Source organism: Aythya ferina, assembly GCF_964211825.1.
Source record: "Aythya ferina genome assembly, chromosome: 11".
In the NCBI taxonomy this organism is placed as follows: Eukaryota; Metazoa; Chordata; class Aves; order Anseriformes; family Anatidae; genus Aythya; species Aythya ferina.
This window is the reverse complement of record NC_140307.1, coordinates 13,658,681-13,686,526: the sequence shown is the minus strand read 5'-3', so window position 1 is coordinate 13,686,526 and position 27,846 is coordinate 13,658,681. Positions and strand designations below refer to the sequence as shown.

At 45.4% G+C, this 27,846-nt stretch overlaps 2 protein-coding genes across 13 annotated transcripts in view; one reads left to right on the top strand and one right to left on the bottom strand.

The window, feature by feature from the left end:
* TMEM266 (transmembrane protein 266) overlaps positions 1-14,033 on the top strand; it is a 102,498-nt gene extending 88,465 nt beyond the window's left edge. For all 10 annotated transcript variants that reach the window (XM_084531802.1, XM_084531810.1, XM_084531805.1 and 7 more), the window contains 3 exons: positions 2,858-3,044; positions 10,916-10,966; positions 12,948-14,033. In XM_084531802.1, coding sequence (XP_084387928.1) covers positions 2,858-3,044; positions 10,916-10,966; positions 12,948-13,540 — 831 coding nt within the window. In that variant the 3' untranslated portion in view covers positions 13,541-14,033. The remainder of the gene's footprint in view (positions 1-2,857; positions 3,045-10,915; positions 10,967-12,947) is intronic.
* A 185-nt stretch (positions 14,034-14,218) lies between these two features.
* Positions 14,219-27,846, bottom strand: part of ETFA (electron transfer flavoprotein subunit alpha) — a 42,710-nt gene continuing 29,082 nt past the window's right edge. For all 3 annotated transcript variants that reach the window (XM_084531818.1, XM_084531819.1, XM_084531820.1), the window contains exons 10-12: positions 19,464-19,529; positions 15,329-15,409; positions 14,219-14,424 (exon numbers count right to left, since the gene is read on the bottom strand). In XM_084531818.1, coding sequence (XP_084387944.1) covers positions 14,386-14,424; positions 15,329-15,409; positions 19,464-19,529 — 186 coding nt within the window. In that variant the 3' untranslated portion in view covers positions 14,219-14,385. The remainder of the gene's footprint in view (positions 14,425-15,328; positions 15,410-19,463; positions 19,530-27,846) is intronic.

Genomic DNA, 27,846 nt, shown 5'->3' with positions numbered 1-27,846 from the left:
TGCATTTCTGCCCTTTAAGCATAAGATGGCAGCAAAGCTTCTTCTGTTTCTGTGGTACCAGGGTGAGTAGCTGTTCACCTGGGTAACTGGTGGTCGCTTTTTCTGTGGATTCCAGTTTTGCATGTGGGCTGTGTGGTTGGGACTCGGCTAAGGCAGTTGGTTTTGCTATCCAAATAGGAAATGAAGAATGGTTTGTAAAAAGTGGAGTTATCCGGTGCAGAGATCCCAAGCAATGGTTGCAGACTGCTACTTGGTCTGGCATGTCAGGCTGAGTGGTTTATAGCTTGTTGGCAGAGCCATTTTAAACAATGAAATTCATGAACTCATCTGTTAAAAGCTGGACGGTGCTCGTGCGTGGAAATTTTAAGGGTTAACAGTCATCTATGGATTTAAAATATTTGGAAACTGTTGCTTTATTAATTAGGCAATGGAAGGAGGAGTCAGAAAGTTGATCTCTTCCCCCATTTTTGCTATAGGTTCACCACAGCAGGAAGGATCACTTGGTTTGCATCCTTTTGCACAGCTGTAAAATGCAGGGATTCTCTTCAAGCTTTTGAAGCTAGAAGATTTAGTTACAAGGTTTAGCCAATCTTCATAAATGCTTAAGGTAACTAAATGGGGCATGATGCAGAAATAGAATTTTTGAGCTCACTTTTAAGTATTTATCTATTTGTGTTATAAAATGCCTGCCATTTTTTCTGTTCCATGAAAAAAATTATATCTTGTTTCTAGGCCGGAAGTAAGCATTTTAGAAGCACCATTTATTTTTTGGAGACACAGGAATATTATTGAAGGATGAAATGTGAAATGTAGAAAGACGGTAATGATGCCTAATTCTTACTGCCTTTTCATTTGAGCTAGGATTAAGCAATAGTTTAAAAAAAAAATCTCCAAATTTATTTTTTACCCTTCACTTTGATAGGTGCTTCTCCTTTTATACCAAGGGAGCATTTGAAAGGGTGTTTTTTTCCCCTTAAAGGTGAAATATGAGCTATTTGGCAGTTTTTCTTTCCTTCTAAGATTCAAGAATAAAACCTGAAAATCTCTTTGTTGTAAAATCAAGCTCTCGACAGCTCTTTCAGCGCTGAATGGCACATTGGTACTGCCACCTCTGAAATGGGTGTCTGAAGCCTGGGGAAAGAGTTAGTTGTCCCATTTTGCTACCTCCTAGCTGGTAGGTAACCACGCAAAACACCAGCAGGGACCTGCCATGGAGATTTCATTGATGGATCAAGGAGCAGGGCTGTGTTTTGATGTTTGTTGACACTACCTGACTCTTCTGACTGCCACAGCCAGAGGCCCTTTGATAAGAGCAATAGGCATTTCATGCAGCATTTCACACAGCATTTCATCTGGCCTGCATCTGCCAGACCGCTGTCCACTGATTTAAAGAGAGAAAAAGCTGCAAGCTTTGTTAAATCCTTGTAGCAGGTGGTTTGAATGTGACCAGAGAGGTAAAACTGCTCCTTTGCTCTCTAGATTTGAGTTCTCTCAGCAGGCCTTCTGATCACTGTAAGCTCCTTTGCTTATGCTTGGAAAGCAGATAGTCTCCAGATATGGCAAGTTGGAATCCCTTTTTCTTTTCTCTCTCATTTTTACCAGTCTAAAATCTGTGGAAACTCTGTCTCATTTCCCCTCCAGTCACTTATGCAGCTTGGAGGAACTGCTGGTTCTCTGCACCTGGTGTCGGTGCTGTATCTCCTGTGGACCGCAGGGAAGCAAACTAGGTCAGCTGAAGGATTCCAAAATCTGACGGCAAGGTAGATTGGAGTCAGCATCTGAGAGCCAAGAGCCAGAGCCAGCTTCGTTTAGCCGACATGCTGTTACACACTGGTTTTCAAGCATCGGGGTGCTAATTCCATCTCTGCTGAAACACAGAGTGACAGGTGCAGTGTGGCTGCTGGAGCTTCATGCTCTCTGATGGTTTTTCAGGCCTTGAACTGTGGGAAGCCCAGCAGCACTGCATTTTAAATGCCTTAGCCTGTTACTTGCCTCATTTGCTTTCCCCTCTCAGATTCTTTATAATTAGATATGACTTGGTCAGTGCTGTACTACTGATCTTAAAAAGAGTCTGAAGAGGGGAAGGACAGTGGGATTTCATAGAACTTATATAAGGTTTTAAATGATCTCTGCAGCCTCTCTGGAAAAATGATTTTCCTTCTTGCATTACGGAAGACATGTGGCTGTCAGGCACAGGAAGAATATGCTGTGTCCATCAATCAAATTGTACCTGGTAACTTCTGTCTTCTTGTCTGTGTCTGTTTTATAGCATGAGTCCTGAGACAAATCCTATTCTGACTGCAGAATGCCATTAACTGCTGTAGCTCATGTATTTCAGGAGAGTGGACAGGAAAGTGGCAGACTGCCCCCAGGAGTTTCTGCACACTGGGGAGTACAGAAGACTTCAGGCTGGAAGAGTACCTCAGTGCTGCTGATAGAACCTTCCTCCACAGAAATCCCCGTTATGAAGTCTGGCAGATTAGGGATGTTTATCAAGAATCTAAATACCTAAATGCTTATCAAGGGTGGTCTTCTGTAAAGGTTTTCTTTCATTTAGCAGTTTCGTCTGTAAGAAATTGTCCAAAGGCGTGTCTTCAGGAGGCAGAGATATGCAAGACAGAAGACCAGCAGGAGACGGTCATTATTTTTAGATGATATGAACAATGGTCTAGTTCACATGAGCTGCGGGATAGTGTCAGCACCTTGGACTCAAATCCCAGCCTAACCACATTGTGTTTGCTTTCCCCAAACTGTAGTGGTTTAGTGATAAACCAAAAAATAGGTACCAAGCTGTAGAACATGGATTTCTGACCATGTTCACCTGACATGAGTACGTGTTGTTGTTTTATTCTTCCAGTTTGAGATCAGACAGCTGAGGGCCCACCTTGCTCAGCAAGATTTGGACCTGGCTGCAGAGAGAGAGGCTGCGCTGCAGGTCCCCCACGTACTGAACAAACAGAGCAGCAACAGATATAAGGTGGTGGCAACTGAAGATTCAGACGATGAAGGCACTGAGAACATCACTGAGTTGCAGACTCCACGAGGTGAGTGCTGTCTGTGTGCTGCTACCTGCTAGCACAGCTGTTCCCTTGCATGGAGTGACTGAACCCACAAAATACTTTCACTCTGCTAGTGACTTGATTACTTTCCCTGGAGACTGCATTTTCCCATTTTTGCAAAGAAGCTGTGTCTGCTCCAAAGTGGCAGGAGCTGTTATATTTATGAACAGGTTCTGATCAGAGCCAATAAAATGACTCGGGATGAAAATGACTATGATGTACCTTCCCAGTGTCCTCATGTTTATATCCCTCAAACACTAAAGCAGCCACAGCCAAATTGGAATTGGCAAAACAATAATCACTCAGAGGTAAAAGCAGGGCAATTGAGAAGAACATTGAAAAACAGTTTCTGAGTTTGGCTGCTTGCATTTCTGCGGTTTAGAGAGGACCTGAGGCAGTTCTGAATTGATGTCATGTCTCACAGCTTCTGCTTTGTCTGTCTGCACAAAAACCTGGTTTGTAAGTATTCATAGTATTGTATTTTTTCATAAAAGTATCAGGTTAAATTTATTAGGCCAGATTAGCCTCACCTGTAAATATTGTGACAACATAGGTTACATACCTTGGGAGTTAGTTTGGCCAGTTTTTTACCCTTTATTTTTGGCCATTTTTTGAGTCCATCTTCATCCAAGCAAAGAGTCTCATGTCTGTTGGGAGGTACTCAGGAGCATGTATATATGTGTAAGAGGAATACAGACATAGCTATGTAATTTCAGCCATGCAAATCCATAGAAACCTGCGTGTCACATTTTGTTCTGTGAGCTACGTTATGTTTTGTGAATTAAGGAATACAAGACTGTCTCTCTTCTACTAGTCCCAGCCATCCTGCTCACTGCCCCGCATCCCAGCTTGCCTACCAGGGTTGGGCGACTGCCCACGCACCAGCTGTGAAGCTTGCCTTGCCTAGAGACTGTTCTCTCACTTGGTGCTTTAAAACTGCCAGTGCTGGGCAGCCCACCTGTGCTTGGACAGGGCAGCTCTGGTGCCAGAAAAGGAGCATTTGCACACTGTAGGCAGCTCCTGCTCACCTGTCAAAGTTTTACGTGCCTGTGGTGAGCAGCAGTCCTGTGGGTGGTCTGTGAGCTGTCCGTTGGGCCAGGTGTGTTGTTCAGGGGAACACTACTGCTTAGACCCGTGTTATTTTTGTCACTGAAATCTAGAGCAGAAGTCTTTCTTTGAAAGGACAGCTCTTTGTCCCGTGATCCCCCAATGCTCACAACGGAGGACAGAATGTGTCATGGTTTCACTAATGGTTACCGTAATATCCCAGAGAAGACAACATTTTTCACCATGGTGATACGTTAATCTTCTCTGGACGTCCTAGTTTGGTCATTTTGGTAGATGAGCAGTATGTGAATAGATATGAATTACAGGTTTGCCTGGTATCTTTGCCACACTCTAGAATTTAAGGCACAGAAGTATCTTAATCAAAATTTTAAGAGAAAAAGCTCACCAAACTTTTTCAAACTATATTTTTTTCATTCTCTACACAGTAATGAAAGCACGTAGAAGTTGTTTGTTTCTTCCTCTTTAATAATAGCCAAGCGCTAACCACAATTCAGCTATTAATTATTCCTGATTCGAAATTGTGTTTAAAAGCAGGCAGTTGAGCAGGCTATCCCCTGAAATGCATTTCCCCCTTTTCTGTAGGATTTCAGAGGTTTCCCCAGTGGATATATTATAATTTATGCATGTGTTCCTTGAGGGTTACATTTGGACAACTGTGCACAACCAGAGAGTGTTGTGCTCAATTATAAGAAGGCTTGCTGAAACTACAGTGCTGTGGAGGTTAGTCTAATTATTTTTTCTGTGCAAGGTATTCAGTCCAACTTCCAGGTTAACACAAGTACTCATTATTTGTTTCTCTCTGTAAAATGCTGGCCATACATGCAACAAAGCAGGAGTGATTTCTATGTTCAGTAAGGTTACGTGATGTGAGCAATTAATGCTTTTTACTGGAAAAGTATGTCCAGCAAATAAGAAAAGGTGCATTACTTCACATAACAGATAAGGTGCAGTTATGCTATATTTAAACATTCATACTGAGAATATAGAATTAATTTCTGATTCCCAGAGGTCAACTAAAAACAGAGGAGGAAATATTTTTTTTGAGCATTTTATCATATACTGCATACAAAGCCTTCATAGCTACATCATTTTCAGTGTTTTTTCTTCAGAAGCTAAATTTAGGTCATTGAATGTTTTACAGTTGTCCTTTATGTTGAGTGAAGCAGGAGTTGAACAAAAGAAATTTCCCAGAGCCTTAGAGCGAGGCCTTATACCATCTGTGGTAGTACCATCGTGGTGGAGCACTGAAAAGGCGCCCAAGTGCAGATTGCATGAGAAACCACAAGCCGAGCAGTAATGTTCAGTGCTGTAGTTCACCATCCAGGGAGCAGTCAACTGAGGCAGTCAACAGTCAGCATGGATTCTGCGTGGTTTTTGCATGGGGTACACCTGATGGAAGAGGAGCATGTCCTCAGCTGAAGGGGCCCCTGTTTACACAGCATGGGATGGGTTTATCAGGTTGGTGTAGGATCTCCCATCAGACCGGTGAAATGCTCATCAGGCGTGGCTCTGCAGAGCAGAGGCTATCGAGACATTTCCTCTAGGTCATTTCTGCACCTCCTGCTTGTGCTGTAGTTACCCTGGCTGTGCTATCTTCAGGGCTTCCCACACCACTTGTTCTGCATGGAAGCGTAAGCCACCAGTGTTTTCACCCCTGACTTTTTGGGTTAAAGTTGATATATTGCCAGTTACTGCTCTCTCTTATCAGACTGCATTAGGAATTGCTTTGCGTCCACTTTCTTTTAGCTGTGTTTTTCCTCCTTAAAGACTCCAGAGTGATGACTGCAGTTAATCATCCTTTGTGCTACATTTGCGAGCTTTGAAAACTGTCTGTAATTGCCTATTACAGTGACTAGTTTAAGGACCAGGTTGCTAATACTGTTAAAAGAAAAGCTACAATTCAAAGCCACAAGCCAGCAAAACAGTCTCTGGGGGGTCCCTTCTCTTATGCTCTGGCAGAACACGAGCCCTACGTACAACACCTGAGGGCAGGGTATGGCATGGAATGCATGTGTTTGTGCCAAAAACGTTGTCAGTCTTCAAAAAATCACCATCTTTGGAGAGCCCTGGGTTCTGCCAAACCAGCAAGCTTTAGTTGGCTAGAGAGCATATGGCAAGAGAAAACGGGATATTCCATCTCAGGCTAATCTCATTTCCCCTGTCTGCACTGAACAATGGAAACATTGAGTGCAGAATGCTTCATCGTGGATGGGTTATGGAATAAAAGAGCATTCAGTCTTTTTGCTCATTTCCCTACCTAGGAGTTTTATGGGACAGTGCATAAGCTGAAGCTCCTCAGGGGCTGTAGCTGTAGCTTGTACTCTGGTATTTATACCAGGTTTTGTGGAACCATTCAGTGCAGCGTTCAATAAAGCAAGCCAAGTAACCCCAGCACCACGTGGTATGCGCAGCACCTCAGGGAGTTGTGCAGACACACTGTGGCCTGCACCAGGAGAGTGCTGTACGTACTAGCTTGTTTGGAAGCTTTCGGTACATACTGCCACCCAGCTTCTCTTTCTGTGGATCTCTTTCTCTTTGTGAAGTACCCTCATTGCTGGTGTGAGCCCGGGAGAGGCAAGAGTTCCCGTCTAGTTCTGGCAGCCAGTAAACCAGCGGGGTCCCACAGGGCTTAATGCTAAGGCCAGTTTTCACAATTGTTATACATGATCTAGACACGGGACTTGAATGCGTGCTAAGTTTGTGGGTGGGAGCTACTGACTCCCTTGAGGGTAGAGAGGCCTGGCAGAGAGATCTTGGCAGACTAGAGGGCTGGGTAATTACCAGCTGGTATAAAATTTAACAAGAGCAAGTGCTGGATTCTGCACCTGGGATGGGGTAATCCTGGCTGTATGTTCAGCCTGGGGGATGAGAGGCTGGGGAGCAGCCCCGCAGAAAGGGATTTGGGGTCTTGGTCAGCAGCAAGATGAGCATGAGCCAGCAGCATGCCCTGGGAGCCAAAAGGGCCGACCGTGTCTCGTGGTGTATCAGGCACGGCATTGCCAGCTGCTCGAGGGAAGGGATCGTCCCGCTCTGCGCTGCACTTGTGTGGCCTCTGTTCTTCTCTAAATGATGATTTTTTTCTTGATGAATTTTTGCCTCGTGCAGTATGAAGCTGGTCATGGCCAGCATGACATCTAACATTTTCTGCTCCTGCACAAATCATTTTTACTATTTAGTATACAAACCTCCAGGCTCCAGGGAATTCCATGTTCACCACACACCATATAGCCATTAATACTTCCTTCCAAAATTTATTATTCTGTAATCTCTCCCATAATATATGAATTATGGTCTCTAGAGGAAATTCCTCATTTTCTTGCATATATCATCGCAATTCTTGAAGTTCTGCAGTAGTTTAAAATTGATGTGCCAGCCTTATACACATTTGAGCAAGAACTAGATCCCCGACTCTGTTAGTTCCCATTGCAGGAGGGTTATTTTAGCTATTCGGAGCTGAATTTCCATGTTTGCGGGGTTATCGGGAAGTGGTTTTCTTTGTGGAACTGCTGCAATTTATGTTCTTGCTTAGAGCAAAGTAAAACTTGCTCTCCCCGTAGGTCCTCAGCGTTCTGCAAGTGAAGGAAGTGGGATATTGGCAATAGAATATGAAAAAATCTGGAGCTTCAAAGGGCTCCCCATCAGATTATTGATAAGCTGTCTGGGAAGGCAAAGTGGGGCACCAGAAAGCATTTTGACAGTTGTTGCTTGCAAGGCAGTCCGAGCTGGTTTAACACTTCTGATTTTCCAGCTCTTAAGCCACTTCCTTTGGTGATCGTCCGTTAGTGATCTGAAGAGAGCCCTGTTACTGCAGAGCAATAGATAAAATATAGTTTTTTTTCAAATGTTGAAATGTATCTACTCTGAAGCCTCCGCCTGGGAGCGGTTATATCTTATGTGCGCTCCACTTGGCCGTTAAACTCCGTGAATCCTTGCAGGAGACTGGCTTTGGCTTCTCCCATAGGTGCTGGTTTTAGGCTTTTGGGTTCTCTGCACTGATATCTGGACAGAAATAGAGGAATTACACCTTAAGTAATGGTTAAGTACATGTGTGGGTAGTTAGTGAAGTGAGGCTCCTGAATTTCATACCAAAGGGGCGAGGTAGAAACTCTTTATCACTTCCCAAAGTAGAGACCAGTATAATATTTTGGTTTTGAATCCATTTCCTTAAATTATTCTCATCTTACCCTGGTGTTTACCCTGAAAGTTCTTGTTTCATCAGTATCCATGTTCTTTGTCAAATTATGGTGTTCTAGCTGCAACAAATGAAGCTGTTTTGCAGAGGCAGACCCAGGCTCCTGTGTTTGCTCCAAGCTGCCTGTCACAAGCCAGCTCAGATATGGATCTGCCAATCCATATTTACAGAGAAAAGAAAAAATGTTGAGAGGTCCCCCAGGCCATCCCACACCCAAAGCCATCAGCCGTGGCCACTCACAGATGTCTTACATCTCAGCCCTGTTCAGCTCAGCCCACAGTGCTCTTGCAGCACAATCTGCTAAAGCAAGGGCCAAACCAACCCAATACCTCATCAGTTAAGGATGTTGGTTTTCTGTCCCAGAAATATCTGCTAACAATGGATCCCATTCCATGTCTTGGATTTTCCTTGCAGACAGTGACTTCCATCTCAGGTTCATTCCTTAGAACCAGGCTGAACCTGTTGCTGTTTTCTGTGCAAGCCGACTTTGACAGTTCCTCTCATGGTGGATTATCTCACGTGCTCAGGCATCCATCCAGCTTCTCCAGAGCCCGTGTGAATGGAAGTCATGTGAGCGCTGCAGCTTGCACCAGTGAGGCAATCTGCCTTCATATGGAAGTCTTGCGCAAGGCGCCAGCTGGCTGCTCGTATTTCCTATTGGCACAAACTTTCCGTGTTGCTAGAGGGAAAAGAGGAGACACCTTTTGGGGCCAGCAAAGCAGAGCGGAAAAAAATTCCACGCAGGTCATCTTACGCAAGACCAGAAAGGTGAACTAGGCACAGCACAGCCTAGGGAGCATGCATGTGCCTTCATAAATGGGCGTACAGGTGAGCAGTGAGCTACACTTGGTCTGCCAAGGAGAGGAGTTAACGTCTGGCTGAGAATTTGGTTACATGTTCAGATGACCAAGGTCAGAGCAAGCTGAAATTCCAGTGCATGGCAATTTGCAGGGGAAAACTCCCTGGGAGGGTTAAAGCTTCACCGGGGAATTTTCCCCTGTGGACCACCAGTGTGCTCTCAGAAATGCATGCATTTTTCCTCCTTTATGTCCCTTCTCTCTTCCTTTCTTACTGCACCCCAGTGGCACAGTAAGGCTGTGTCCGTTTCTTGCCAGGTCACATTGTGGTGGTGTTTCTGCCTAGTTCCTGTTGCTGTTCCTACATCTAGAAGTGTTCGGGGGTCAGTAGGTTGGTCCTATAGCTTATGCCTTGAAAAACTTTCCTGCTCACCGTGTCTTTGTCTTTTTAAGCTCCTTGCTTTCAGTAATGAAGGATATAATCAGAGATAACGGGAATTGTTTATAGCCTGTGATACCCCAAAGAGCTGTGACCCCCATATGGCTAAGATAAGTTTGTCCATTGGCAGTTTCATTTAATGTAATTATTCAGAAACTTAATCTGTTGTTGAAATATTTATCCTGCTGTTGTTATTCCAGTGCTCTTTATTGCTTTTTATTCATGAGAAACTACTTGAGGTAAATATATATATATATGCACACACACAGAAACATGCGTGTGTTTGGAGATACTATTCACATATATACATAGAGAGAAATATACACATACATAAAATCACCTAGAGAGCGATGAGGTTAATGGGGCCATCACACAATGACAGGACCTGAAAGCAGGCAGCTGTGCTGGTTGTGCGTGCAAGTGGTCACACACATGGCCAGGCCAAAGGGTAAAGCTTAGAGGTAGACAGCGAGTTAAATATGATGAAAATACATTACCAAAAACTACACATATGCAGGTGTTTTCTGAATGGATCTGAAGGTTCCCTGCCTGAGCAAGAACCGGTATCTCTACAGGCTGGCAAGTTTGGTAGCATTTAGAGCATGAATTATGTATGATAGAAATGAAGTGTATTTTAGTAGCAGATAGCTGAAAAGCCTTGCAATGTACTCCTAATCCAGCGGCATTGCCTTGAGCTACTCTGAGGCCTCTTTGTCAAACGCAGACATTAGCACAAAGCACACCTCTGACTGCAGGCATTTAAAGATCAACAAGGGCCAAAAAAGCTTTTAAGAGCCAATGAAACCAGGAAAACGACCATGTTCCCTTTCAGTGTCAGGTTAGATTGCCTTCTTATGAGTGCAGCTATTTCAGGTACAGAGTGCTTAGTGGTTTGGGTCTTGTTGCATGGAGAATGCGTTCCCCAGAAAACATCTGTTTCCTTCACCTGCAAACCGCAGTGTGCTGTGAAAAGGGAGGGCTGTAGCCGCAGGGCCCCAGGGGAACGAAGGGAATCTGGCTCAAAGGGATGATGAGCACGGTTTTCTGAAACATGGTATCAGAGGCAGCACTTAAAAGCAGAGAATGCTTTTAGAGCACACCACACACTGCTAATCAGGCAGGTCCAATTCCCAGGCAGGTCCAAGAAAGAAATGTTCCAAAGGAAAAGCCCCACTTGAGCTGGTTCCTGTCAGCCGCTGGGGCTGGTGGGGTCTGTGGGCAGTGTCCCAAATCACACCTGGTCTACGGCCTGACAACACACAGATAGCTCAGGTGGTGCTCTGGGCATGGAGGACAGAGGAGAGTGTTTCACAGTCTGCCATTTCAACCATTTAATCAGGTGCTGCCTTTTTTTTTTCAGAGGATGACATGAATAATTACATCAGTCGGTACTACAACGAACCTAGCAGTGGTAAGTTTTGCTTTAAAATGTAAATGTAAACTGAGTTTTTACATCTTATTGTGTGCTGTAAACCCAGCGAGACTGACCAGTGATGTAGCTCTGTCCCAGAAATCAAACCCAAACATGCATCTGGGGGTTGTGGTTGACAGCAAGCTGAATATGAGCCAGCAGTGTGCCCTGGCAGCCAGGAGGGCCAACCCGATCCTGGGGTGCATCAAGCACGGCATTGCCAGGTGGTCGAGGGAGGTGATTGTCCCGCTCTGCTCTGCGCTGGTGCGGCCTCACCTCGAGCACTGTGTGCAGTTCTGGGCACCACAGTACAAAAAAGATGTAAAACTGTTGAAGAGCATCCAGAGGAGGGCGATGAAGATGGTGAAGGGCCTAGAGGGGAAGACATCCCTGTATGAGGAGGGGCTGAGGGCACTGGGCCTGTTCAGCCTGGAGAAGAGGCAGCTGCAGGGAGAAACCTCATCACGGTCTGCAACTTCCTCGCAAGGGGGAGTGGAGGGGAAGGAGCTGATCTGGTCTCCATAATCACCAGTGACAGGACCTGCGGGAACGGTGTTAAGCTGAGGCAGGGGAGGTTTAGGCTGGACATCAGGAAGAGGTTCTTCACCGAGAGGGTGGTTGCACACTGGAACAGGCTCCGCAGGGACGTAGGCACTGCACCGAGCCTGTCTGAATTCAAGAAGCAATTGGACTGTGCACTTAGGCACATGGTCTAAACTTTTGAGCAGACCTGTGTGGTGCCAGGAGTTGGACTCCATGATCCTTATGGGTCCCTTCCAGCTCGGGCTATTCTGACTCTGCTCTGTTGGGTTTCTCTGTGACAGTGCTGTGCCAGGAGTGGGCTCCAGCTCTTCAAAGGGTGGGGTTCTGGGTCCCAGCTCTTAAAGGCGTGAGGTGGTGGAGCCCGGGGCTTCAAGTGTGGTTCTTGGAGCTGTGCCTTAGAGAGGGGCCGGTGAAGGCCCCAGGGCCTTTACGACCCAGCTGCGGGCCCTGGGGCGCACCAGTGAGGGTGGGTGACCCCCGGCTCCTGGCGGCGCTCGGCTCTGGGCCCGGCTCTGCACCGGTGGGGCCCGCTCAGCGGTGTGTGCGGGCCCTGCCGCTGCGGGCTGGGTGGGCCCCGCCTCGCGGTGCCGGCCGCCTGTGGGCCCGGCTCTGCCGCCTCCAGCTCTGGGGGTGGGCCCGACCCGGGCTGCGGGGCGGGGACACGGCGCGGCGCGGGGGGGGGGGGCGCTGAACCGGGGAGGGGGCCGGGCCGGCCTTAAAAGGGGAACGGGAGTAAGGGGCTCGTAAAAGGGGCAGGGCGCTGTAGGGTCTTAAAAGGGCAACGGGAACGAACGGGGTTCTTAAAAGGGGCGGGGCCGTGGGGAGGGCTTAAAAGGGGCACGAGCACTGGCTTCTTAAAAGGGCAACGACGGCAAAGGGACTCCGGGGATCGCGGCGCGTGAAGTTCTTAAAAGGGGCACGACCAAAAAGCGCGGCTTAAAAAAGGGAAACGGGGGGAGGGGACACTGACAAGGGGCGGGAGCGAGGGGGTGGCCTGAAGGGCACGAGCAGGGGAGGGGCTGAGCAGGGCGCGCACCCTGCCCATGGGGCGGGCCGCGTGTCCGTGCGCGTTGGCGGCGCCCCCACGTTCGTGCTTTTAAATTGCGCGTGGGCCCCGCGCCTCTCACACGGGGTGGGCGCAGCGCGGGCTCCCAGGAGGCGCCCCCCCGGTTGTTGCTCGCAGTAGGGTCGGTGCTTCTGGCAGCTCTTAGAAGGGGCGCACGGCTGGGGCATTTCCAAGGCACTGCTAAAGGGACGTGTAAAAGAATGGGCCCAAGTTCGTAAAGCAGGTGCCTCCAGGGCCTCTAAGAACCTTAAAGTTGAGCCTGTTTGTAATTTGTCCTGTGGAACCCATAGAGACAAAAATGAGCTTGACTCTGTCTGTCCAGGCGTGTTGCTACACCTCTGGTAACACAGCTTACATTTACCCTTCCTGCAGACAGCGCCATTCCCGAGGCAGCCGTCTGCGTCGTTACCACCGCTGCCATTGACGTCCATCACCCCAACATCTCTTCCGACATGTTCACCGTGGAGGTGCCGCTGCGGCTGAACAGCACCGGGACGTCTGCCAGCATCACCTCAGGCAGCGCGTCCCGCTCCACCGTCAGCTCCGGTACCCAGGCGTGCAGTGAGAGCAGCCAGACGCTGGGCTCCTCCCCAGAGTGCAGCGTGACCTGTGAGGATGCTGCAGAGGCTGGCACCAGGCCGCGGGCTGACCACATGTGCACGGAGCAGCAGGTGGCACAAGCCATGGTGCAGGAGCTTCTCTCCTCCCTGTCGGAAGAGGTCTGCCTGGCTCAGAGGAGTCTGGACCCCGTCAACCTGAAGCTGCCCAGCCCAGGAGACTCAGTGAGGGCCAGCCCCAGCCTGGGCCACCAGCTCACTATCTACAACCGCAGGAACCAGGACAGCCTTGATGTCTTCCAGCTCAAACCGCTCATCGACTGTCCACAGGGGGCCCCAGTCATTGATGAGAAGTACGCGGCACTGGGGCCCCCTGAGCCACCGCTGGGCAAGGTCCCCAAGACATAAGAAGAGCTGCAGGGACACGCTCACTGTGCAGGCATGCTCACAGTGCTGAGGCATCAGGCTGCTGCAGGCAACACCCCGATACTGGAGGCAACCCAGAGCATCTCCTGGAGTGGCTGCCAGCGCTGGGCCAGGCCAGCACCTCCCCGCTGGTGCCCCCAGGACCCAACCACCCCACCCACCTCCATATCCGGGCCAGCCCAGACCTACGGTGTCCTTCGGGCACACACAGCGGACCTCCCAGCCATCTTCAGCCCACACGGACCCACAGTACCTGGTAGGGGGAAGAACAGACTGCAGCCCTGTCCTGCCCTCAGCCTGGGCCCAGCCCCAAGGTGCATGGACCGTCCCCGACTTCAGAGCCACAGGGCCCAGGGGCAGGACAGAGCCAGTGGCCAGCCTGGGCCCAACCTGGCCTCCTGGCTTGCCATCCTTCCTGCCAGGGGGCTGAACATAGCTGGGAGGGAGTAAGGATGGCAATAAACACTGACAAACACTGGTGCCTCCATTGTTCCTACCTTCCCTTCTGCTTTTTTCCATCATTCCTTCTTTCCCATACCTCTCCTTTCTTTGCTTTCCTGTTGTCTCTCTTCAGTACCCACCCCACACGCAGCACCTGCTGTCCCAATCCCATCACCTACTACACACAGAAAAAACAAGAAGCACAGCGACAGGCCCTCATTACACTACAATCCTTTATTTGTTATTATTCCTTCTTACCACCTGTCCCACCAACCCACACTGCCCAGCAAAAACATATGCTGACACCAGTGCTCTCCAGTACTCTTTTTTTTTTTTTCTTTGTCATTTCCTCCCGCAAAATGCAGCGCAGGGGCCAGCAGTGTTGCTCACTTCTTCTTCAGGAGCTCCGTCATCTCGGGCACTGCCTGCAAACACCAGTGCCAGGGTAGCACCTGCTCTCCCCTCTGTCCCCCCCAAAGTCTCCATGTGAAGCACCCAACCCCCCCAAAGGGCAGCCCCTGCCCTCCTGTTCCAATGCGTAACACACAACTCCACGGGCTGTGGGTCACCCCAGCTCACAGCACTCCCCGCTTCCCTCCTGCTGAATAGAGCCTCTTAATTATTTAAGAGCGCTACATTTCCATTAGGTGGAAATAATGCATTCGTACAAAATTTATTAAGGAAATTGTCTACATGGTGTTTCTTCAGAACGTGACTTTGTCTCTGGCTTACGAAAAGGCCCGCTCTTGCTGTTGAGCCAGCGGGCATCAGTTCAGGAATGGCATTAAGTGCTGGCAGAGTTTCTGTCCATGCCTCTCCACAGAGCCACTACCAGCCCACGCCAGTCACATACATGGCCATGCACACAGGCTCCCACCTGTGAGCCATAAGGCACTTGGACATGGTCTACTTCACAGCACAGTTTTCCAGGAGAAAACTGCCAGTTTGTCATGAGCTGCAGTAAGGCAGCGAGCCCAGGCAAAAGGGAGAACTGCAGTGTAAAGACGCTGCTAATTCTGCACGTTCATACTTTCTGAAGCTTAAAAACACATCTGAAATATCTACATGCACTTATTTCTCAGAACAGTGCGTGATCCGAGTACCAGAATATGGGCAGGCTGACTGTGAAACCCACCCCCCAAAATTATCCTGGCAAGCACTGAATTCTGAGACTGAAAATAATGAAGTCATAAAGCCAACTCCTTAACTAAACCCAGAGCAAACACCCTGCCACAAACATCTTTAAAATTTAGTAGATTATATTACCTATTTAAGATACCATTACATATCTGAATGATTTATCCCACGCATTTCCAAGTTTAGCCTTACCTGAAATAAGTCTGCCACCAGTCCATAGTCTGCCACTTGAAAAATTGGAGCTTCTGGGTCCTTGTTAATAGCAACAATGGTCTGCAAGCAACAGGAAAGCACCGTGTGAATTTATAGTGATTTACATCTAGGGTCAGATTACACAGACAGGTCTCATCTACAAAACATGGCCTAACTTCTCTCCTAGCCAGCAAACACAGAGGATAACGGATCGCAACACTTAAAATGCTTTTCCTTTCCACCTCAAAAAAAAAAAAAAAAAAAAAAGCAAGCAAGCAAACAAAAGCAAAAAAAAAAAAAAAAGCAAAAAAAAAAAGCAAACAAAAAACACAAACACCTCTAAAACCCACCATTACGAAAGTCTCCAAAACTGAGCCACGTGTTCATAACAGTGATTAAAAAGTCCCTTCCGTGCTTGTAGCACACATCAGGGCTATCCTTCCTCGTTCAAAATAAGAACCTTATTTTAGAAAAAAAATACTACAGCGGATTATCTGCACTATTAAAGCCATAATATTACAGAAATAAATCAGGTAGCATTTAAAACACGTATTATCAAATGATGCCAGAGGCCCCTGTACTTACAGTGTGCCACATGATTTACTGTGTCGCACAGTAGAAAAACATACAGTAGACAAATGTGATCTAAATCCCAACACAACGGTCCGTAAAATGCCTTGATTTCAACTCTTTCATACAGGTAAATCATTCTGTAATCATCTGTGACAGCTTCCAGCAAAGTAAGTGGGTGTCCACATCCGAATGTACACCAGGATGGGCAGACTCCATAAAGGATGGAAAAAATCAAAACCGCGACAGCTCGTAAAATGAGCCTGACACCAAATGGGTCTAAACCACAGCACTCTGGTAACTGCCTTTCCACCTAAATGCAGCAATATGAACTCTGATTTGAGGCAACAGGAGTCCTCAGGACAGCTCTAACCCAACATTTACTTCATAGGCTTATCTGCCATTCCCAGGTAGCCACGGCTCATGTTTCTCACGTGCTTTACTCCCTCCACTGAATATACTCATCCAACAAAATTAATAGCTCAGTACCATGTATCTAATGGCAGTAACTCAAAGATGTGAGTTCACAAATCCTGCACTCGTAAGCCCACGGAAACATTCTTTCCTCACAGCTCTTTTGTATCCTGTGACTCACTATAAAGAAGGACCGCATCCTTTACGCAAGGAAGTACCTACAGCAGAGCCTTGCTGCTGCCTGCTCGCCAGCTCACAAGCAAAGACTTGCGAGTATTCCAGTAAGGCTTCCCCTGCAATATTTTCCCCAAAAAGGTACTTGTTTTATTTCAGTTACACCATTTGTGAACACTAGCCTCTGCTAACAGCTCTACAGTACAGGAAACAAAACCTAGGTTATGTCAGCCCAGGACATTAACTCAGTAAGGACCTTATCTAACCATGCTCTAAGGCCCCACCATGCTTTCCAAGATCCCTTCGCAGGAGCATGAGGCCTGAGGGGCTAATGCTGGGGCCTGCTGTCGGTGACACCCTGGGGACTGCTGGCTCTGTCCTTAAGGCTGTGGGAACTCTGGCAGGCAGGAAAATGATCCAGCTGAGATGGCAAAGCACACACCTGGGTCATCAGCCCAGCCAAACCAGGCAGGAGGCTATGGGCAGGCAGATGGCTCCAATGCCCCTGCTCTCACCTGGCCCAGGTGAGAAATGCACAGGTACAGCAAATTCCCACAAGTTGCTACTTCAACACAAAGGATACCTTCAGCCACAAAACCAGCTGACTTTCCCTCTGCATGCTCCCCTCTTCAGCCCCACTAGCCCTGGAAGGCTCCTTAAGAAATACTGTGCCACATTCACACACACAAAAAAAAAGAAGCACCCGTTGCTTGAAAAACATCTATTGTAAAGCTTTAAGTTTGGCAGCCCAGTCCTTCCTCCGTCTCCGTCTGTTCAAGTACCTCTGTACTGAGATCTGGTTCTCTACCTCATCACTAAAATCAGACTTTCCATAGTAAGAAGCAAAAGCATCACCTTGTTTGCTACAAAACTTTCAGAAGTTACATCCCTTAGAGCAGATGCTGGCTGGAACTACCTCAGGAGGGAATTTAAAATAAGGGAAGAAAGCAACAAGGATTCACCAGGCCTCCTCAAAAGCTGCATTTTCTACCTTGCTGTAAAAGGACAAATAAATTATACATTTCACTTGGTAGAAAGCATCTGACTGCTCTGGAAAACATATTCTTAAGTGTGCAAGTTCACAATGCCAGATAATTCACAGTGCTGATGGAAGGCAGGGGACACTCCCGAGACAGTTTCCACGGCTGCATAATTCTTTTATGTTTGTATAAATGGGATCTTTTCCGTAATTACACCTCTAATGCTTTGCCTAAAAGGAATGCAGAATACACTTCAAACACAAGTAAAACAACTTTAGAATGCACATATTTGTTTACACTAGAAAAATTATCATCTCTGGGTGAAATGAATCTTAAGTATGTCTCTAATATTGACAAATCTTATCTATACTTCTTTCATATAATAAACATCTCAAAGTACCAAATACGGCACCGAAAAAGCCAAAAAAAAAAAAAAGCCAAAAAGCTGGAGGTCTTACTGCTACAGCACAGCCAATACTGCTACACAATATCAAAGGAAATTCTGGCACATGAAGTAATAGGTTTCCAGTATGGCTGGTAGTTTTTCTGAGATGAAACAGGAGATAATTGCAAACAGGGTCAAATCAAGACTTAGGCAGCTTTATGTACACCTTTCTCAGTCCGTGCCTGATTTAATCCCACCCACCCATTCTCTCCCTCACCCAAAAGCAAGGCAGGAGACTAAATGCTGTGAAACAAAGACATTTTTTATGCTGCGGCCCATCAGCTCCTACTCCTAGCAGAGTCCAGGGGGAGCTAAGGACAACGGGGACGACTGTGATAGTACCGCGTCAGGGCTGCTTTAGCCATCTCTCCCTGGTGATGGTCCCTGTTGTCTCCCTGTTGCTGTGCTGCAAGAGACCACAGCAACCCTGTTTCCATTAAGAACAGTGAGAATACACCACTAGAGAAATGTGAATAATAGTATCTGTATCTCAAGAGTGACCTTCATTACCTCTGCCCATCATTCATCCTCAGCTTCTCATTCTGGTTGTTTTTTCTCCACTGCGTCGACTAAGGCAAAAACAGCTCCGCTCCCATTGTAGAAAGCTGAGGCACCAAAAAGGGTGCTATCTCCCAAATCCAGATATTTAAATCATATGTTCAAGAAGAACTAAATCCTAAGAAAGTGTGGACCATCCTACCATGCAGGCTGGATTGTGAGGACAAATACCAGTCACATAAACTGATTACAGTCTGTCACTGGTCAAACACAAGACAATTTCAAGGATCTGCCTGTAAAGTTTTATAATCTTTTCCTTGGTTGGCGATAGTTTTATAAAAGCCTCTCATCAAATTTTTGGGTGCTAGAAAACAGATTCAAAGCCATTAAAACTTGTGATATGTTCCCTGAACATAGACAAAATAAATCATTTCTTAAAATACTTGGCAAGAGACAGGACAACCTACATTGTCTGACGTTTGGCATTTAACAGTATGATTCAGCAGGTAATTCTGCTCCTCTTTCCAAACACTGCACTGTGAACTGAACTGGCAATTCCAATTTCAGATGATATACTTTGGCAACTAATGAGTTAAACCTTTTAAAGTTTTACTGCCATTTTATAATAGGTTTCCATTTGAATGGCTAAATGCAGGAATGTCAGAGACATCTTTTACTTTATGGAATACTAAGTTCATAATTCAAATTACATATTGTTATGCATGAATTAATATGTCGTACTCTGAAATAAACACAAATGGAACTACTGTATAGAATTCAGGCAAGTGTGTGTATGTTGGTTTTTAATAAACAAGTCAATTAGCTTCTTTTACTTAATACTTCAGTCTTAGTGCAATAGTTGCTCTACCGTGTTAGTCGTTCCACCACAGAATCTTTTTCAGCAAGGCTTAGAGGCATGGTATAAAGCAGCAGATAAAACTTCAATCTTACCACGGAATGAATTGGAAAGCTTGTTAAATTACTGATGAAAAACAAAGAAGTCAACTCTTTTCCTTCCTCAAGAATCTCTTCTACCACATCCAACTTTATATACCTTGCTGTCTTTCATCCCAGCCAAGTGTTGGATTGCTCCAGATATTCCCACGGCAATATAAAGTTCCTAGAAGAAAACAAAAATGAGACATTTTTGGTACCCACAACATAGTTTGAGTAAGCTCTCACAAACCTTACTCAAGATCAATTACATACAGTAGTTTTTACATGAGAGTAGTTTTCAATATTAAAGTCAGTTCACGATTTGTTCCCCTTCCCACTTCTGGATGCAATGCAGCTGTAAAAGGAGAATCCCAAAGGAATGTCTGCCAAAGACAGATGAGAAAAACGGGGATCTGCATCAAACACAAGACACTGCTTGGCTACAGGGTAGGGCAATCAGTGCTACCCATATACCTAGAGATTCCCAAAACAGCTATTAAGCAAGATAACCTATGACCACATAAATGCAGTTCCTAAAGAGAAAAAACAAGACTCTTTTGCCTGAGTCCTCCCTCCATGATTCTTCTAAAATAAGACAATGCATAATGCTGAAATTTAGGTGTTTACACCATTAATAAATTTTTCTATCTGGCAGGATAAAATACTTCAGACACCGGGGTCTGTGAGTGCAACTTCCACTTGTAGTGATAGTTTCTATTACTTACGTACAGAATATCCCAAGTTAGAAAGGACCCATAAGGATCATCAAGTCCAACTCCTGGCAACACCCAGGTCTACCCAAAAGTTTAGACCGTGTGCCTAAGTGCACAGTCCAATTGCTTCTTAAATTCAGACAGGCTTGGTGCAGTGACTACGTCCCTGGGGAACCTGTTCCAGTGTGCGACCACCCTCTCGGTGAAGAACCTCTTCCTGATATCCAGCCTAAACTTCCCTGGCCTCAGCTTAACACCGTTCCTGCGGGTCCTGTAACTGGTGATTACAGAGAATAGGTCACCTGCCTCTCCACTCCCCCTTGCGAGGAAGCTGTAGACCACGATGAGGTCCCCCCTCTGCCTCCTCTTTTCCAGGCTGAACAGGCCAAGTGACCTCAGCCACTCCTCAAGTCTTCCCTTCTAGGCCCTTCACCATCTTTGTCGCCCTCCTCTGGACACTCTCCAACAGTACACATGCCCAACACCACATGCCCTAATGCTTTTCTTCCCCCATTCACTATCAACACCTACACCAGATAAGAAAAGAAGTACTTTCCAGGTAGGTACCACCATGCAATTGAATCGTTACACTTCTGGACTGCCAACCCGGCACATCTAAAGAGACTTGCATTCCCAATACAGGAAAAGTAAAGCGTTCTATATCGATGGTCTTAATTCATAGTAGAAAAGCAGTTTTCCCCCTTGGGCTAAAAGTTAGCCAGGCTATAACCTACCCAAAACCAAGTATATTTTCAACTCGGTGGTAGCTTTTCATCACCACCATGTCAAGTAACAGTCAAACCTGCACTGCTCACCTACCTAATTTTACAGAAGAAAAAAATACAGGAATTATTCTCACTAAATCCATCATAAAAGCAGCAACTGGAACACACAAAAGTATCTAGGGGATCATCTGTCAAAAACAATTACAAGGTTGTATTTATACATACTTCAGAAAAATGCAACCTTAAATACTAGCAGAAGTTCTTTTTCAAAAATGCCACAGTTAGTCCCCATTTAAGCACACGCAGATCTACATCAAGAAATTAAAGTGATCTCATCCTGTGCAACTGAAGATGCACATTCCAGCTAAGTGGCTTTTAACACAACAGAACAAAGCCCAGCACAGCTGTAGAACAGGGACGGACTACAGAAGAGGCTGGCAAATGAAGGTGTTCAAATGCAGAGAAATTGCAGACTGCATCTTCCATATAGGCCCGATAGTCACTGTATCAATTCCAGAAAACAGACAATTGCTTTCTGATGTTTCTACAGCTACAGATTCCACCTATTATGTTGGCTTTTAAATACAAACAGTGAAATCTGAATGAAGAATATTCTATACTTTTTAAGAAAAACTATCTCCTGTAACAACTAAATGGAAGGGTAACAGCGCAGGAATGAAGTATTTCATATTAAATTGGCTTGCTTTGAAATTGAAACACAGAATCTACTCTACATATTTGCACAAAACCACACAGCTGTTGAAGATACCCAAAATTTCTTAGTCTTAGTTGCTTTTCAGTGTGTAGATTAGCACTGGAGATCAACCCATTTCAACCACAGCTGCAGTGTAATATAATATGTACGTATAAGATCTCGTAGTAAGAATGAAATATTTTAATTATACCATATAAAACAACAGATGTTACAGAAGACATTATTCTAACATCCTATAGTCTTTAATACAAACTCTTTTTAAAAACACATTACTGTGATTTGATTTTTTGGAGCAATTCATTAAGTGCCAGTCATCTAGACTACCAGATACTCTTACCGCTCTGTTTAACAACATAAATGTTCAGTCTTTGGAAAGAATCCAGCTAACTAGGAGCCAGAAGCCTTCATATATATTCTACTAAAATATCTGGGAAAGACAAGGATGTTTCATTAAAAGGACATCTATAAACCACCAGGTTTGTCTAAAAAGCCTTCATCATGCTTTTAAGCTGTGCCCTTCTAGGTTACAGGCTTTTGGCTCTCTAGCCAAAATAACTGGTCCATTCACTAGCTTCTAACACTTCACAGAATCACAGAATTGTAGGGGTTGGAAGAGTTCATCGGGTCCAACCCCCCTGCCAAAGCAGGTTCCCTAGAGCAGGTTGCCCAGGTAGGTGTCCAGACGGGCCTTGAATGTCTCCAGAGAAGGAGACTCCACAAGCTCCCTGGGCAGCCTGTCCCAGTGCTCCATCACCCTCACCGTGAAGAAGTTCTTTTCCATGTTGGTGCAGAACTTCCTGTGCTCCATTTTGTGGCCATTACCCCTTGTCCTGTCCCCACAAACCCCTGAAAAGAGGTTGGCCAAATCCCTCTGTCTCCCACACTTAAGATACTTGTAAACATTGATAAGATCCCCTCTCAGTCTTCTCAAGGCTCAACAGACGCAGGTCTCTCAGCCTTTCCTCATAGGGAAGATGCTCCAGGCCCCGTATCATCTTTTGTGGCCCTCTCTGGACTCTTTCCAGGAGATCCCTGTCTCTTTTGTACCAAGAAGCCCAGAACTGGACACAGTACTCCAGGTGAGGCCTGACCAGGGCAGAGTAGAGGGGGAGGATCACCTCCCTTGACCTGCTGGCCACACTCCTTTTGATGCATGCCAGGATCCCGTTGGCCCTCTTGGCCACCAGGGCACAGTGCTGGCTCATGGTCAACCTGTCGTCCACCAGGACCCCCAGGTTCTTCTCCACAGAGCTCCTCTCCAGCAGGTCGTCCCCCAGCCTGTACTGATACATGTGGTTGTTCCTTCCCAGGTGCAGGACTCTCCACTTGCTCGTTAAACATCATTCGGTTTCTTCCTGCTCAGCTCTCCAGCCTGTCCAGGTCTCGCTGAATGGCAGCACAGCCGTCTGGCATGTTGGCCACTCCTGCCAGCTTTGTATCATCAGGTACTTGCTGAGGGTGGGCACTATTCCCTCAACCAAGGTTGTTGATGAAGATGTTGAACAAGACCAGACCCAGCACCAACCCCTAGTGACCACCAGTCACAGGTCTCCAGCCGGACCCTGCACTGCCGATCACCACCCTCTGAGCTCAGCCAGTTCTCAACCCACGTTACTGTCTCTACTTACAGTAGATCACTTCAGTACTGTTTACACACAAATAACACAAATGATGGGATGCTTCCTATTAGTAGTCTGATACTGCAAAAGAGATCTGATTGCTTAAATCTTATTTTAAATCTATTCTACCATTTAAACATGTTCTACCATTATTATTTAGTAAGGGGGAAACAAAGGACACACGACAACTGAATGATAAGAATTCAGGACTGTTCAGCGCTCTCTAAGGAGAGAATTCAACTGCTCGTTTTCAGGGCTTGTCTGTGTAGGAGACTCATGCCAAGAACAAACCAGAACAAGTAGAATCTGGATCACACCTCTCAGGTGCCAACAAAGATGGCTTTACACCAACACCTGCTTTTTGGACCCTTGGAAGCTGCTCTAATTACTGCTGTCATGTGGCTGGTCCACAGCCCACAATTAGAGGCATTCATGGCAGAGATCATTACATGGAGTAGCATTTACCAACTCCCCGCTGCTTGCACACAGTTATCACTGGCCAGTTATCACTGAAGAGCTGCTGTAAGCACTGTGCCACACAAGCACAGCATAACAAAACAGCAAAGAGATTCTGTATCAAGGGGCACACTGCACTGTCTAAGATGAAATGAAACCCCAAAAGCAATTTAAGTGGAGAAAAAGGAAAATCACAGTTTTGGTGGTATGAGGGCATGGCATCACATCAGAGAGTTGTCTTCCCTCACAATAACTTAATTTTGCACAGGAAATATTTATTATACATATGTCACCACTATGCCACAAATCTTACTTTTTAGGAAGTGGATAGCAGACAGATGACTGAGAAAAGAGCTAATGGTAAGAAAGAGCAGAATGAAGGAAAGAAGCAGCATAGGAAGTTGAACAGACCAAACAGCCTAAGAGGGGATGAAGCAGAGGGCAGACAGGCACAGTCAGGAAATACTTATATTACAGATGCACTACTGCAGAAAGGGCTTGGTATGTCAGTAATGGGACCACGTGAAGGCAGGAACATCAGCACGTAACATACCCATTAAGCTTCTCACAAAGGCTACAGCAGCAGACAAAGCTGATTCTGCCAGTAAACCGGCACACAGCAACAGAATTATAATTTGTCCTGCTGCATAGCATCCTGCAGGACACCAGTGGGAGCCAGGGTCCCAAGTGAGACCTCAAATCTTGTAAGCACAGATTTATATCAGAACGACCCTAAACAGAAATATGAAACATTTGAGGCTTGGAGTTGTATTTAAAGGCAAAATTCCAAATCAAGAATGCAACTTCTCATTTGCTATGTAAATAAAGCATTCATCTAAGGATTGCCCTTTTTTTTCTACAGCCTTTTAAAAACATGACTCCAGAATGCCTTGTAGGGAGAGTCACTGTATGCTAATCATCTAAATGAAATAATTCTTAGTCATCCTCTAAACTCCCATTTCTGATTTAAATGTACCCAACATGTATTGGCATGTACAGAAAGTCCATGAGATTTCACGTACATGAATTTGCACAACTGGCTCCAGAAACCACAGAGCCATTTACACACTGTTTGGATAAACGTCAGAGTGCTCTGTGTGGATGATACTTACCAACACTCCAATGAAGATTTTTTCCTGTGCATACTGATTCTTCCAATTATTTATAATTGCTGACATATAATATTACTTCATTTTTTCTTAGGTGAACAATTTTTTTTAATGCCTTAGGCTGTCTTGGGGCAGTTAAAGCTACATTTGAGTAAGAGAATAACAAGAACAGTTTTTAGTTGCAACTTACAGTGATTTCAAATGCTGTAGAGCTCTATTGTGCATCTTTCACAGGTGCAACGCAAGATGAGGCAGTTACTTTGCAAGAGTGCTGTCAGCTACTATTTATTTTCATGTCAACTTTTAAATTGCACTGAAAACCCTCAGTGTACATCAGTTCATCCCCCTACCAGTGGCATGCATTTAAACATGCTAGTTTGATCAAGTCCTTTGGCACGTGTCCTCTTTTCAAAGGCAGCTCAGACATTTTATTTTCTTTGCAAGAATGAAAGGACAATGGAATTAGAAAGAAATTGTTTTAATGGGAATTGGAAGGAATCTCTTGTATGAAACAATTACAAACTATGAACCCAATAAAATATGTTCTGGCTTGACGCGAGTTCTTATATATTGCACTGTATATCAAACAATTATCCAGTATGTACTACTCAGCAACGCTGTCAAGTACATTCCATTCAAGAAGTACATGTCACTAAACTGCATCCCAACTACAGTTTCTTTTTCATCAAAGTACCTTTGATGAGACAAGCTATGTAATTACTCTTAAGCATGGTTAGGGTGTCTGCTGGAGTGTGGGGCCATACAGCAATTTCTTTTTGCTCTCTAGAGAAAAGCACATCAATTGCTTTCAGCTAAATGCACTCACATATGAATATTTTAGTACAATTTAATGTTTCTGCACCAACCCCCAAGGAGCAGAGCATCAATTTGTGAACATAGTTTCCTTGGAGTTAAAAGCTACACTGGATAATGTGGGATGAAAGGGGTTGTCAATCCTTAGCTTTTTAGCAAGTCAGAGAAAGGTAGTCTGTAAAATTCAGTCCCAGCTGCATACAAAGTTTGCCGCTATAAAGCTACTTTTCAACAGTAGCGAATTATCAGAGGAGATATTCCAAAAACAATTTTCCAAGCCCGGTCAGTGTTCCCAGCCTTATTCCCATCTGTTAGCTACCTAACAGCCTCAGCCATTTATACGATGAAAAGTGCACCTGCTGGTCTATTAATAAAACCCACAAATTTAATGCAGAAATAACATTCTCACAAAGAAGCTAGCTGAAGGTGTGACAAATTAAGTGATGTATCATACGTTTGAATACAGCAACTTTAGTAATCTCAATACTCTCTTCTATGGGTAAGAAATTCAGAAGTAATGAAGATCTTGTCATCAGTAAGTAAGGAGAACATTTTTCAAGTCATGGGTTACACTTCTCATGAACCTAAATAAATACATTCATTCATTCTATTGTTAAAAAATCTAGATAAGAGTCAAAGACCAAAAAGGAAGATAAATACTGGAATAAAACACACCTTGTTTCCATTTCCCTACACTTCCTCACAGGAGTGAAGGGAAACAAACCCTAACAGATACACTGATTTGAGCAAGCAAACAATATCTAAGGAAGTAACGGAAAGAAAACTGGAAAAAGAGTTTGTATCCATGTATCCATGTATCTCATGCTTTTTAGAGAAGAAAGAAGAAATCCTGGCTAGGTGAGGTATTTGATTGCTTTGCCACCAAATACAAACAGAGGAATGATGTTGATAATATTAAATTGCCCTTCACCTTCACCACTATTCCCAAAGCAAGGTGTCGACTATCAAATACTAACAAGCCACTCACTGAGCTGAAAAGGACAGCCTAGTAAAGCACCGGAGCAAATATGAGCTCAGAAGAGCTCAGAACATGTCCCATCACCTTGTAAAACAAGTGGAGAAACAAGAGTTCCAAGCTCCTTGAAAGGCCATTCTGCAGCTTCAGGTATCTCACTGCTAGGAAATGCTTTCCTGCTATTCAGCTTTCTTTTTCCCCACTTATATTTTCATCTCACTCCAGCATTTTCTACCTGATACAATACACTAACTCGTTCCTGTTTTTCCATAGCATTTGTGCCTTTCAGCCATTTGAACCACTATTTCACACTTCAGCATCTTAGTTGAAGTTGCACCTCTTTAACATGCCTCTTTTCCCCTCATTAAGTCAATTTCTGCCTGTTGTAAATCTGCCTCCCATTTCCTGCAATCCATAACACCCAGGGAGAGCCTCTGAAGCTTAAGCACTGAAGCTAAATGGATCAGCAAGTTTACTCCTGGTGATCACATCAGACCTACACTGACACTGAATTCCCACGTGCCTCCCCCACAGGAGACTTCTCAGCATATGCAATATCCAAGTGCATCTGCCTTCTGTGCAATCAGATCACATTTCTAGCACAACCTGGTGACAATTATTACTACATCGTATATTTCTTAACTTCTGCCTTCCTGAGTTTTCCATCTTAGCTTCTTGTTACCTCTCTGCTGGAACAGTGTGCTGTGCCCAACTTTGGAAGAAACAAGACAACTGCAATGGAACACCTAAAGAATGAACGGAGTTCTGCCTGGCTAGAGGGACCCTCTGTAAAACGTCTTTCTCAGGAAGACAGCCTTGCAACATCATGAATTACTGGTCTGGCCACCTTCCTCATTGCCAGCTAGGAAAACCTATAAGGAAAGCTAAAGCCGTTACAGAAATGAACCCTGAAAGAACACTGACTTCTAACTCTGAAGAAATTAAACCAGAAGGATGCATTTCAGGAAGCAGAAGATCCTTCAAAAGGTCAGAGGGTAACAAAACAAACAGCCTGAAATGACACACACTTTCTGGAAAGGGGAGAAGCTGAGAGAGTGAGAATCCCAATGTGATGCCATCTTCAAAAGCTGAATGGAGAACATAACCAGAAGAGGGCACAAAGGAAACCTTGGGAGACCATGGGAAGAATTATGGTGCCCACACATAGGCACCTAGTGGGACTGTAGACAGCATAGGATTTCCCACCTAAATCCCAGATGCTGCTCCATATTGACAAATCCTCCAGGTCCCCACAGGAACTCCTAGCCCTGTAAATCTATTTCACATACCCCAAATGGCTAAAATGGCATTAGACACCTATTTGTATAGATTCATTCATCCCCTACGTGCCTCTTCTCACAAATCTGTACTGTGA